This window comes from Alligator mississippiensis, chromosome 4 (assembly GCF_030867095.1).
Source record: "Alligator mississippiensis isolate rAllMis1 chromosome 4, rAllMis1, whole genome shotgun sequence".
NCBI lineage: Eukaryota > Metazoa > Chordata > Crocodylia > Alligatoridae > Alligator > Alligator mississippiensis.
In genome coordinates, this window is record NC_081827.1 from 162,108,987 (window position 1) to 162,122,107 (window position 13,121).

The 13,121-nt window shown below is 42.5% G+C and overlaps 1 protein-coding gene across 7 annotated transcripts in view; it reads right to left on the reverse strand.

Moving 5' to 3' along the window:
* The window catches only part of ATP6V0A1 (ATPase H+ transporting V0 subunit a1), a 61,885-nt gene that overhangs the window by 37,452 nt on the left and 11,312 nt on the right, over positions 1-13,121 (reverse strand). For 6 of the 7 annotated variants that reach the window (XM_059726909.1, XM_059726911.1, XM_014596271.3 and 3 more), the window contains exons 6-10: positions 8,527-8,630; positions 7,395-7,521; positions 5,723-5,805; positions 4,820-4,913; positions 3,076-3,288 (exon numbers count right to left, since the gene is read on the reverse strand). In XM_059726909.1, the coding sequence (XP_059582892.1) occupies positions 3,076-3,288; positions 4,820-4,913; positions 5,723-5,805; positions 7,395-7,521; positions 8,527-8,630 (621 nt within the window). The remainder of the gene's footprint in view (positions 1-3,075; positions 3,289-4,819; positions 4,914-5,722; positions 5,806-7,394; positions 7,522-8,526; positions 8,631-13,121) is intronic. The other variant, XM_006278575.4, reaches the window with a different exon arrangement.

The window sequence follows — 13,121 nt, forward strand, 5'->3', positions numbered from 1 at the left end:
AAAAAAAAGATTTGTGTCGGGGGGGGGGGGGGGCGGCACGTGCACACTCACACACACACACACGGAGGTGACTGCATAATAGCTCAAGATAAAATCTTATTCTTGTATATTGGAGCAGGGGGGGAGGGGAGGGATGTTGCACTTATGGGGGGTTATGTAAGGAGGTCCCCCCTACAAACATGCCCCCTCCCATTGCACACAGCCCCTGCCACCAGTGACAGCAACAGGTTGAGCCCCCCGGATGTATATGGTCCCGGCAAGCCCCAGGACTGCACATGGCTGGGGCACAGGGTCCATCATGCAGGGCTCACATGCCTGAGCCCAATGGTACCAGGGGAAGCCCTGTGTAACAAAGCCAGTGGTGCAGATCATGGGGCTCAGCCAGGGCAGCAGGGAGAGGGGCAGAGACAGCCCAGCTCTATATCACGGAGTTCCCCACCATGCACGTACTGAGTGGGGCCAGGCCGCTGACTCCATCACATGGGGCTTCCCCCAGAGGTGCATGGCTCGAGCAGAGAACCCAGGAAGTGCCTGCAAGCACCACGTGATAGAGCCAGGTGGACCCCACACCCCTGCCACCTTGCCTTGGGTTCCCTGACATTGGCCCTGCACTCCTGCCCACCACCACCACTCCCACCCCAACCCTTCCCCCGCCACTTCCTTACCTTCCTGCTCACTCGCTGGCCCCACTTCCCTTAGCCTACCTGTTGCCTTCCCATCCTCCCTACCCTCCACCACCACTTCCCCTGCCCACTGCCGCTTCCCTACTTGTGGGGCCAGGGTCAGGGCCATCCTGTAGGCAAGTGGGGGTAGTACCTGCTGCATTCCCACCCAGGAGCGAATGGGCTTCAGCCCCATGAGAGCACAACAGGGACAGCCCATGGGCAGGCTGGATACAGTGAACCGGTAGGCACCTGCCCGCAGGCCAGATGAAAAGTTGCCTAGCAGACCAGATGCAGCCTGCAAGCCGTATTTTGCCTGCCCTTGGTCTACCACCTTTCTGAGGATAAAGCAATTGGATCTTAATTGTAGGGACAGTAACATAATTCAAGGTAGGTAATTGGATGCCACCTTAAGGCACCAGAAGGATGGGAAGGGGGTGCTTTCTAGCTGCAAGAGAAAACTGGCACAGGCAGTCTGTGGCATGGAGTACAAAACATTATGGGAATCAGTTTTGTAGAGCAGTAGTGGAGGTCACTACTGTGGGGAAGAGAGGGAATTGACCCTATTTCTTTGCTGCCAAAATCAGATTCTTTTTTGTCTTTCAACATGGATTTCAGAAGCAAAAGTTGGAGACAAGCTCCCCCCACAGCAGCGGTGAAACTTCATTGCCACTCTCAAGAACTCCTCTTCCCAGAATGTCTTGCCCTCCAGGATACACTGTCTGCACCTGCTGCTACTCTTGCCTATTGCCTCATGATGAAACCAGGAGCTTGGCAGGGATGAGGGCAGGGAAGGATTGCTCCATGTAGGCTCTTCTCACGTTAAGCGTCTGATGTGGGAAGCCCTCTCACATATGGATGGCAAATGCAGAAATATATTTTTTTTTAGGTATAAAAACAAACTTCCCTCTCCCAGAAACTGTGTATTCAAATGACCAAGTTGTATTAGTCCAGAACATACGGGGCTTTCTGTCACCATTGGGTATGGACACACCTCTGCTGCACGGATTGCAAGCAAGCATTCTTCTGACAACAAGACAGCTAGACGTCACCTCATATCCTGAAGACCAATCAGAAAGCTCACACAAAAGTGCCAGCTATTTAGGCAGGCTTGCTGCTAAACAGGGGGAGGAGGTTGCAGTACTTAGGAAAGAACAAACTAGAAACAAACTACAGAACATAAACAATACAAGGCCAGGTGAGCACCACCTCAAGGGTAAATGTACAGGCATATTGAACTGTGCATCACTGCAGGCATGAGAGCCTGCGGCATAGAGCAGAAACACCAAGACAGCTAAAAAGCAGCATGTTGAAAAGTATCCAGCCAAAACACCATACAGAAAGTGCTAAGGCAAACCTGTAGTAGCCCACATCCTGAAGTTGCAGAACAAGAGGCAAGCAAATATCATTAAAAGGTAATTAAAAGACCCTGCACCCATGTTGCCTTTGTAGGTTGGAGTTCGTTTCGTGCATATCAGGGTCGCCTTGCATTTCTTCAAGACAAAAGGGGGAAGATTCAGAACAGAGGAAGTTAGTCGTACACCATCACTTCCCTAAGTGGATCAGAGCTTATGAATAGGGACCCAGCTAAATCACAGCAGAAGCACACTACACTGCAGCTCCTGTAATCTTGTTCTTTTTGCAGTGCCCCCCCCCCCCCCCCCCCCCTGTGGATTGGCACAGGGGCCCCAATAACCCCACTTGCCACAGATCAGCTAGGAGGCAAAAACTGCCATTTTAAATATGCTGAGGTTTTTGCCTCCTGGCTGATCAGCAGCACGCAGCAGGGCTGCCAGGGCCCCTCTGCCAATCAGCAGTGGGGGGAGGAAAGCAAGGAGGAACATGGCAAAAAGAGCAAGATTAGAGTACCCGCTGAGCAACACACTTATGCCACGATTCAGGTAGGTCTCTTCTTACGAAGCATGTCTGAAGATTTGAGTGTGGAGGAAAGGGAGAGAGAGAAAAGCTACAGCATTTGCTTGTGCCTTGGAGTAGGTGAGTCCTTTTGAAAAGCTGTGCTGCATATCCAAGTGGCAGGACTTCAAAAGAGCCAGGTTAAATGAGATGTACCAAGGACTCCCAACACAGGAAATTCTATAATTATATCCTCTGCCTGCATATAAGGCCTAAATTCAACTGTTTATGATAAAGTCATGTACACTATGGTGAGATTTCAATAAAGAGAAGCCTTCAAGGAATCAGTAATTTAATCCACTATTGTAGTCTCTACTTCTGCAACAATCCTTGAGTTGATCTGGTAGCTGGGTTAAATAAGAGTGCCCTCTGTGAAGGAACATATTTTAGAAACCCAGCCAGATACAGCTCTTCAGGCAAACCAATTAATCCAGATTTTCTAGGACTGGCCTAGTAGGTAACAGTCACTGCTGTCATAATAGATGTGGGAGATGCTCACCGTGCCTCTTCTGAGAGCAAACTGAATGGAATCGAGGTCAGCAACAGGGCACCAGACTTCAGCAATGAGACACTTCTGAGTCACGTCAATGTTGCACAGGTTCAGGGTATGGTAGATGGCCTTCATCTTGCGCACTTTGATGAACCAGACGCGGATGTTTTTAGCAGCTGCCTGTAGAACTCTCTGGCGATGATCCTCTGTTTGGTTCAGCACCTTTCATGGAAGGGTGGAACAGATTGCAGCAAGATGTTCAACTGAGAATTGTGGTACCCAGTAGCACGCCCCACAGTTGTAGCTGAAACTTACAGTGCGTAACAGTGCACCTAACTCATTACTGATAAGGAAATAGGGGGAAAACCCTACTTAGAGGCAGATCCTTCCCCCACCCCATTGTTACAAGTTGGAGCATTTGCTAAAGTCTACACACACACACACAAACTACTCCCGGAAAGCAGCTCAGGAAACAGTTATTTAGTCTATTGTCCTTCCTCTGTCCAATCTTCAGCAGATAATTCAAAAGGCAAAATGTGCATTTCTCAGAATCCCAAGGGGAAATTTTTGCTTCATGAAACTTAATGGACATTTACTGTCCAAGATATAGTCAAGGAATGACCATGTGCAAGCCATGAAATGCAGGACCTCCATCTTGGTAAGGAGACACAGGGAGTATGTGTTAAAAGGGTTTAGAATTCATCCACATTTGGCTCTCAAAACTGCCATGATACAAGTTCAGGAAAAAAAAAACCCATGTTCTCTGGCATGTGCAATATCACTGGAACATGTATCGAGCTCAAGCCATGTCATTGTAACTGACTGTAAAGACTAAGATATAGAGAATTTTCAGAAATGATGCTATGGGGAAAGTTAACATATGTATCCTGCATTCTTATCCACTTCATGACAGCTACTACACAGCTGTTCCCTGCAGCTTCAAACTGGGGGAGCTGACCTTTACACTGGCTAAGCAGCAGCCCAGTTTTAACCTCTTTTCTTTAACATTCGCATCCAACACCCACCCTGGGAAAAAAACCAACAACTCTCTCCATCAAAACCCTTAGTCAGTTTCCTCACAAAAACAACTTACTGCCCTTCCTGTGAATTCAGCTGCAAGCATCAGATGTGACAGAGCCAGCACCAGGCAGCTTCACATGTTGCTGATTCAGCTCCTGCCCAGTAACTTATTATATTTATTGCTTTCACTGACACCCAGAGCTGTTGCACTAAAGGAATTTTTTTTCAAAAGCAGAAGCTCTCCTTGGCACCATGGCATACAAGCACAAAGACAGGCAGGAAATCTGCCAGCTTTAAAACAGTGTTGGTATTTTCACTAACTTGGGAAAGACAGACTGGACTATTTTCACCTGCAAGGATCCTGGAGGAGCAAGCTTCACTCATTCATGCTACTGGCTTTGGAGATATACTCCATTGCCATCCATCCCTCCATATTAACTCTGTACCTGCTTCTATGAATATTAATATCCATGGCAGTATTTACCCACAGGGGGTTTACTCTTGTGGAATTAAATCCACTTTAGTACCCTACCTGGGCTGATGACTGGAACTAAGCAGACAAAGCTGTTCTCTTCTGAAAAACTGCTAGCCCCATAGTAGATGCTACGCCTGACTACTTTTAATATGCCCAACAATTTGCAAGCAAATACTATCCTACACTCAGATCCATCTAAGCAGCCCAGGATTCTACTATGACAATGTGGCATTGAGTCCATTCACTGTGCTGTTATACCATCTGCAGATCCTCAATCCTAGTGTTGACTCCAGAAGCCATTTCCTTCCTTTCTTGTGGTGTTTCTGGGCAGGGATAAAGGGAGGCACGGAACCTGTAAAACATGCAAACCACTTCCAGTAGTAAGATAATTAGTTCACCAGCCACAAGTAGTGTTGAGTAAAGAGCGTGTACAGTAAAGTTTAAGGTTTTCATCAAAGAGCAGAGCTGTTCTTCGTATCAGATGGCTACTACACAAATTTGCTCAAAGCAGAACTGTTAAGTGAATGCTCTGGCTTTCTTATTCAAGTTAAGCCCCAGACGATATCTTTCACAGGTATGAAAGTCTAAGCCTAAATAAGGCCTTGGGTCACTGTTCTCCCAGAAGAAACCAAAAGAATACAGATGTTCAAGATTTTTCTCCCACAGTAAAAAAGTGACTGCTTCAGGATAAAACTAATCTAGAAATAACCAGAGTTAAAGAGCTCCCAAGAGAGTTTCTCCTAGGAGAGTGAATGTCTATACATGCTGCAAGCCAAAAAACCAGTTTTACTGCTATTCATAAGGAAGTTGCATTGAAAAGCTTGACTGCATACCCCTACAACAAGAGCAGTTCATCCACTTTAAGATTTAAAAACTGGAGGCAGTGGGCAGTTTTGATTGTCCAATATACTTCAGTAACATACATGTACCATTCATTACAGGTTTACAAAGTCAAAAAAGAGTCAGCTAGAGAACTTCATTCTAATGCACAATGCATCACATGGGTTTTCTGACTAATTCAGGTTTAATGAGAGTTTTAACAATACTATCTCTCTCTCAGAAGTAATTTGTATTTCAATACGCATTGCAAGTATGCAAATTATTTTAAGGTAATGAGCACAAATGAAAATCCAGCAATAAAAATATCCAAGGCATTCTTACCCTTCACAAATTTTCTTGACTCTGTTCTTCAGCTGGTCACCTTGGAAAAAGATGATAAACACAGACTTGTGCACGTAATCTCCCTAGAACAGAAAACAAAAAACAGATGCAGTGCAAAATCTCAGTGCTATACAGGAACTAGCGATTATAGCAAATTATGGAACAGCCTGTCATTTTTCCCTTCTGTATGTAAGGAAGTTGTATTTGCACAGATTCAACAACATGCCTTAACACTGCTAAGAAAACAGCTTTGTTTTAACCTAAGTCTAGAAGCCTTTGAGTTTATTGTAGCTAAGGGCTTTAGGTACTATAGGGAAATCAGAAGTCTTTTCTTTAACGTATGGATGCAAAGAGGTGCATCTTTCAGCCAACCCTGCTCTAGAGTTGAACAGCAAGTGAAAGAATGAATGGAAGTAAGGCAACATGTGCAGTGTATTTAGAGGAACACAGAGTCCAAAAACCAGGCATCTCCAGAGAATTCCAGGAGCACATTCTTTCTGCAGCTGTTTTAGTTTAGATATCCAAATCCCCCTTCCTGCATTTGTTGATAAAATGTTATTCTACCTTACTGAGGAAACTTCATGTAATGTTTCAGAAAATAATTACATTAGGTGTAACCTCAAATTAAGGAAGTGTTGTACAATAGGGCTGCAATTCCTCTCTGCTAGATAGCTAGTGTGACTCAGTTCAGCTACCAGCAGTGAATGCTGCAAGAAAGCAAACGCGCATGGAAAAAGAGTTGAATAATATTTCAGTCTTTGTTCCTGTGCAACCCATAGTGTTCTTTTTATTATACATCAGCTAGGAGCTTAAGCTGCATAGCTTTCAACATTGATACTATTCATTTTCTTAAATGATTGACAAAGAGGAAATAAAGTTAGTGCCTCTCCCGGAACAATCACCATTAAAATAAGGAAATCCAACAGATCTCAGACCTACTGTAATGGACCTAGAAGCTCACATTTAGTTAACCCCTTTGTAACATCCTGAGGCCTCAACTTTTTTTCCACTAGTGCTGAAATAATGCAGGAACTGCCCAGTCTCCACTGGGTACCACTTGGTATTTTGTCATCATCATAGATGGTCATGACACTTTATAAAACAGAGACGGATTCCCTCCCATGGAGAGGTTACAACTGTAGACCCTGACCTTGTAACACGACTTGTAAAACAAGTCTAGGATGAGGGGCTGTGGGGAGAAGAGGGGATAAAATGAAGAATCAATACAAGAAATAATTTAACAGCAGTAGCATATGCCTAGAAGGTTTGTTTTTTGTTGCTGTTGGGTTTTTTGTTGGTTTTTTTGGGGAGGATGTTTGTTTTTAGTAAAGTGTGTAATACTATGCTGTATCAGTGATGGGCACTGAATAAAAACAAACAAACAAACAAAGCAAAGAACAGAAACAAGAATGTGAGTCACAGGAGAGAGGAGCTGCTACTCAAGCACAAACATTTATAATTCAAGGCCTTAAGTCTGCAATGAATCCTGTGCAGGTACGTGGCATGTAAGGTCTCACCCTGATGAAGCTCACAGTAGGATTCAGCCCCAAGGTTGTGGGTAAAGTTCCTTTGTTCATGCACACAGGTATTTGGGACCTTAGTCACACAAATACTGACAGGTACTTGGGATCTTACACTGTATTTTGTCCCCACAGATATCAGTTTCTTTTACCGTTACAGGATCCTCCAGGGGGTTTTCAATTTCTGCCTGACGCAGAAATACGTTCCCTCGACACACTCGCCACAACATGCGCTCAAATGTAGGGATTCTCTCACGGTTGATCACACCAGCCACAAATCTGTGGAAGGGGAGAGGGAAAAAACTGAGGCATTGCATCTAAAAAGTTAAATTTAGACACACAAGACTGAAGCCTCATTAGTTAGCAGCACAAAAGCAACTAAATCCAGGTTTAAACTACAAAATCCAGCTGAGTTGTTTTAAATTCGCTCTTTAGTCAAAGTAGAAAATTTTATAAGCAAACACACACAAAAAAAAGCAGAGGCAACAGCTGTACAATACCAAAAGCTAGGACTACCCCCCACCCTCTTTATGAGAACAAATCCTATACTATCTGCAAAATTAACAACTAAAAAAGCAATGCACAGCTTGAATTGATGCGTTTCACTTAGTCACGCAATTTCCATGCCTGTTACTGTCAGTCTTGCGCAACTCTGGTTAACTTTGATGCCAAAGATTTCATAGAGCAAGGAAGGCGATAGCAGGCTACACTGCTCTCAAAGCTGACCTACAGAAGACCATGGGCATTTGCTTTCAAGACAGCCAACAGTTAAAGCCCACAGGTCAAAATAAAAGGGCAACACAGAAACAACAATGGCTTCTGCATGTGTGTGACAAGGATGATTTGAAATCTGTTTACAAAAAAGGATATTTAAAAAATAAGTAGATTTTTTCAAATATATGCTATACCCAATGTTCCAACTGACTTCAGTGGAAGCTGCAAATGCTCACCATGCTTGAAAATTAAGCCCCAGCTGCTTAGGGAACAGATTAGTTACAGCCTTCTGTGCCGATCCACAAGACAGCAGAGTTGTAATTCCCTCCTTCAGATACTTATTCCCTGGATTAGTAGGGGTTGGAAAATAAGCTCACGTAGGACAAGGAAAAAATTAAGACCAATGCTAGCTGATTTTAGACCAGCTTTTATAGGCTTAGACCCCTCCTCACAACCCCATGTAGAAAGATAATTTAGGATTGGGCTTGAAGCACTGTGGCTTCCACAAGAAGTGGGAGTAAATAGTTAAGCCAAGTAACAGAAAACAGAAGGCATAAAAATTCTCATTACCCAAGTCGTAAGGCGGCTCCTCTTCCCACCTCACTCGGATCCAGGAGCGAAGAGGATTCCTCCAACAGGTCTGGATCCGCCATCTGCTGATGATGCAATTCAGCCTGAATTCACAAATCAATTAATATCTAATGAAACTAGTTAGTGGCATGCAGGGAACGAGGAACCAGGAGACAGCTTGAAGGGTCAAAGAAAGAAAAGAGAAAATAAAACAGAACAAAAAGATGAAAGAACAAAGACTAAGGATCATACAAGGAAAGAAACAGGAGGTAAGCAGAGTGGCTCAGCAAAGCTCTGGGTTGGGGGGGAATGTCTGGAAACTGCAACACAAGAAAAAAGTGCTGATGGGGCATATTCTGAAAAGAGGTGGAAATTTTTGGGTTTTCATAAGTATAAGCTATGTTACCAAGAATGAAAAACATTCCTTGGGAACATGACTTCATAGGAAAGTAGGCCTTAGGTTCATGCAGTCCAGTCCCCTGCTCAGGACAGGGTCATTCCTAAGTAAACCATCCAAGCCAAATATTTATTTAACTTGCTCTTAAACATTTCCAGGGATGGAGATTCCACAACTTCTCTAGATAGCCTGTTTCAGCATTTAACCACCTTCATAGTCAGAAAAATCCCTCCTCATCTCCAACTTAGATTTTCTCTGCTGCAGTTTGAGAGTATAGCTTCTAGGCCTGTCCCCTACAGCTACAGAGAATAGTCTAATCTCTACATCCATCCATCACCTTTCATGTATTTGTATCCTAGTTCTTTCATCCTTTCCTCATAACTCATGCTTCTCATGTCTCTGTTTGTGTTACATTCTGCTGGGCTCTTTCTAATCTGTCCCCAACTTTCTTGAAGTGAGGGGCCCAGAACTGGACATGGTACTCCAGGTAAGGCCTCACTTGTGTCAATAGGGCAGAGAGAGACCCTTCATGCTACAAACATTGTTTCACGAACTTTGGAAAAATAACGAATGAAGGGGAGATATACAGATATTCTTTTACATACAGTAAAACTGAAGCATTGTCTATTTGTTATACCAACAAGGTATTACGGGTGTAACTAACTGGCACTGCCTTTTTAAATGGAATGTCACTATCAGTATGGATTCTGTCTCTCAAAAATATCCTGATCTATGCAGCAACAGAAGAATGTTACCTGCAAAAAGTTTGTTACACACTTATCTGCCTCAATACATGATAGAAGTGCAGACTATAACTGGGCCTATTACACTCAAATTGTACGTAACGTCCCCCTGAAGAGTGCAAGTGGTGTCATATTCATTTTACTAACTCGCAACCTTGGTCTTATTTCATCTTTCAGCATGTAAGGTCAGCACATCATTAACAGAGCCAGTAATAAAACATGCAAGTTGTGGCTACTTACTGTCATTACCAGACAAGTCAAGTTCTCTTCCATAAAGGCAGGATACCTTTAACTATATGCGTTTGGCAAACCATGCATTTGCTTTTCATTAGAATTTTAGGCACTTGAATAGATGGCCATCCAGCAGCAGTGCGCTTAGGTCAAGTTATACCAAATTAGTTCAGTGTCACCAGTTCTACTGAGGCACTACATGAAAAAGCTCAATCACCCTGTATTTTCTAGCTTTTCAGCCATTAAAATAGGAAGTAATTTAGTTTGTCATGTACAGTGACAAGCCCACAGGCCCAAATTCCTGGAAACAGATCTTATGTTTTAATAATTCAAAAGGAGGATGTTCAGATTGCACCTTCTTGCATTACATTAACATGACAGAGCCAGCAATTCTGTGCCAAAAATTTCCACCCCTGCAGCTGATACAATGAAGAAAGGGATATGAAGAAAGGGATATGAAAGAACTGGTCAGCACTAATAAGGGCCATATTCTACCCTCAGAGGAACAAGGGGAGGAGAGGGAGTCTCACTGATCCACTGAGGGCCCGCTGCTCACATCTGAAGGCAGAATGTGGCACTAAATATGTAAACTGCATGTACATACCTCAGCCTTGTACTGTGAAGTTACACAAATGTCTCCCTCTTCCCACAATGATTTCCAGTACTGAGAAATTCCTCAAGGGTATTTACTTGCCTATCCAGAAATTCACTTTTCCTAGGCAAGGAGAATTTTGCAAGGCTGACATGCCACATGCAGCTCAGCTGCCTGACTGCAAATATTTAGCTGCAATTTACAGAGTGTTCTGGGGAAAAATTAAAAAAGACCCCCCACACCCACCCCCAAAACCAAGAAAGATTTTAAGGTAACCATCAGTTTACTTTTAAAAAGATTAATAAGGAAAAAAATTGTTTTATTTTCTGGGCCAATCCAATCCATCACAACACCTTGGGCAATCAAGCCAAATTAGAGTAAACTGTATGGAAACCTTAATGTTTCACGAAGGAACATAACCAAAAAGAGACAAGTTTGGTGCCCCAAACCAACACAGACAGACAGACACCCGCCACCCCAGCAAACCAAAAATTAAATGATACTTTGAAAGTAAAGTGGTAGCATTTCTAAGACTAACAGATAGAAAGAACAGGATCAGTTTTAACAAAGGGGCTTGCATTGCATTTATTAGTAAGAAAACATGTGCTGCTACTGGATTGTTAGTGATGCTCCATGCCCTACAGAGGGCAGGACTTAGCAACAGAGAATTTCATCTTTGGCAGGTCGAGTTATTCAACTACTATAAAATTTAACTCCAGCCTACCTATTCTGACTGCCAGGAGACTTTGCAAAAGCAAGATTGATCCAGCCAAGCTGCAGGATGAGGAGAGGACTGATCACTCTACAGGGTCCCTTCCCTACTGTGATTTTGACCAGCTTGCAGTGGAACATCACTAATATAAATTAGCTGTCGTGGATGATTTTAATTACAAACTAAGGGGGAGAAAAGCTCAACCCTTCACATTTCTATACATAATAAGGCAACAGATTGGAAGATACAATGTTTAATGTTGATCCATTTAAGAGACGCTTGATCATTATGCACACATTAGGCTGCCATTAATTTTAAGACTCTAAAAATTAACTTCATTGTTCTCAATTAGCAATAAGAAAAAAAAAAAACAAGCAGTAGGTAGGTGTCTTCTGTAAATGCTCTGGATAGCTGTGAGCAGCACATACAATTCAAGCCCCTTTCAGCGCAAAGGAAACTCCTTCACTTTTCACAACTAAAAGGGATTGATTTCACCACCTAACTTATTAACCCAGAACCCAGAGGGGGATGACAGATGCATAAACAGAAACAAAAACAAGCAGATGGTGAGAAAAAGTTAAGAGGAAAGGGAGACAAGGGACTGCATGCCATTAACCGTTACTTTTCCAGTCTTCTTTTATGCTCACATATTCTAGGGTGCTTATGGTAAAAGATTCAGAGAAATCTCTCCAGCTCATGCTGCTCTTCATAAGCAAAGACAAGAAGACTGAGAAAAGGATCATTATCATCATGTTGTTATGGACAAGAAATGGCTTCACATTTGTTTGTTCACTTCTTTTTTCCCCTTTTTTTAAACAATTAATACTCTGGCCATTCTTTCTCTTTGACTGCTCACATATTCTAGAACACACAATAAGAGTCAAAATAATTTCAATTGACAGCCATTTCTTGTGTAATTTATTATCATAGATATACAATCTTTTAGTTACAAAGGTCTTCAAGTGTTAAAGGCACTGTGCAAATGGCATTAGTGAAGAAACAAAAACATCATTCATGATATTAGCTAATGCATGCAATGTTAGGTCTCTAAAGCCCCCCCTAAAGGGAGATCTCAAATCACAAAACCTAGTCAAGGTTTCTCTTTTATATATGTTATTTGTTGTATATACTGAAGTTTACAGTCCTAAATGTAGTAACTCCCATGGAATTTACTATAATTGATATTCATTGTGTAAATTATTATAGTTCTTAAGGTGATATTACTTTGCTGTAAGTTAAGTTCTGCTGTGCAACTGCCAATACTCAGGGCTGATTAATCAGAGAGATTGCTACCTATGTAAAAAAGTTGTCCTCAAGCTGTAGTAAGGCTCAAGGAACTACTTTGCAACATGCTTCTAATGAACAGAATAAAGTATGTTTTCTGTTTTAACTCTACCTAGATTCTGATCTGGTTACATTTTAATGATATTAATGCTGTACTTGAAGATGACTGTCACCTAGACGTTAATTACTAAAGTTTTGTGCAACATCATTGCTAATTACCTCCCTTTCTGCTTACTTGTCTTAAACAGTAATTGCATTTAATTCCATGTTCAATTAGGGCAGGCAGACAGGCAACAACTACTGCAGTCAAGTAGTGAATTCAGGTTATCACCGTCTGGCCACACAGACCCTGCCCAGTAGAATCAGTAATTTGCAAGCTGACATTCAACACTTGAAGACAAGTTAATCATACAGTAACCAACCCCTTCACTGATCATTCAGAAACACCCATATTATCAACCATGAAGACTGTGTATGCACAGAAGGGAAACAACCTCAAAGTTAAACAGTAATTTTCTTGTTCATGGAAAAACATCTAGTGCCACAGGATGGCAGTTTGATAATTAAACAGGAGAATCTCTCTATCCTCACAATTATGGGGGCTAAAACTCTAGGCTGCTATTGGAACAAATCATA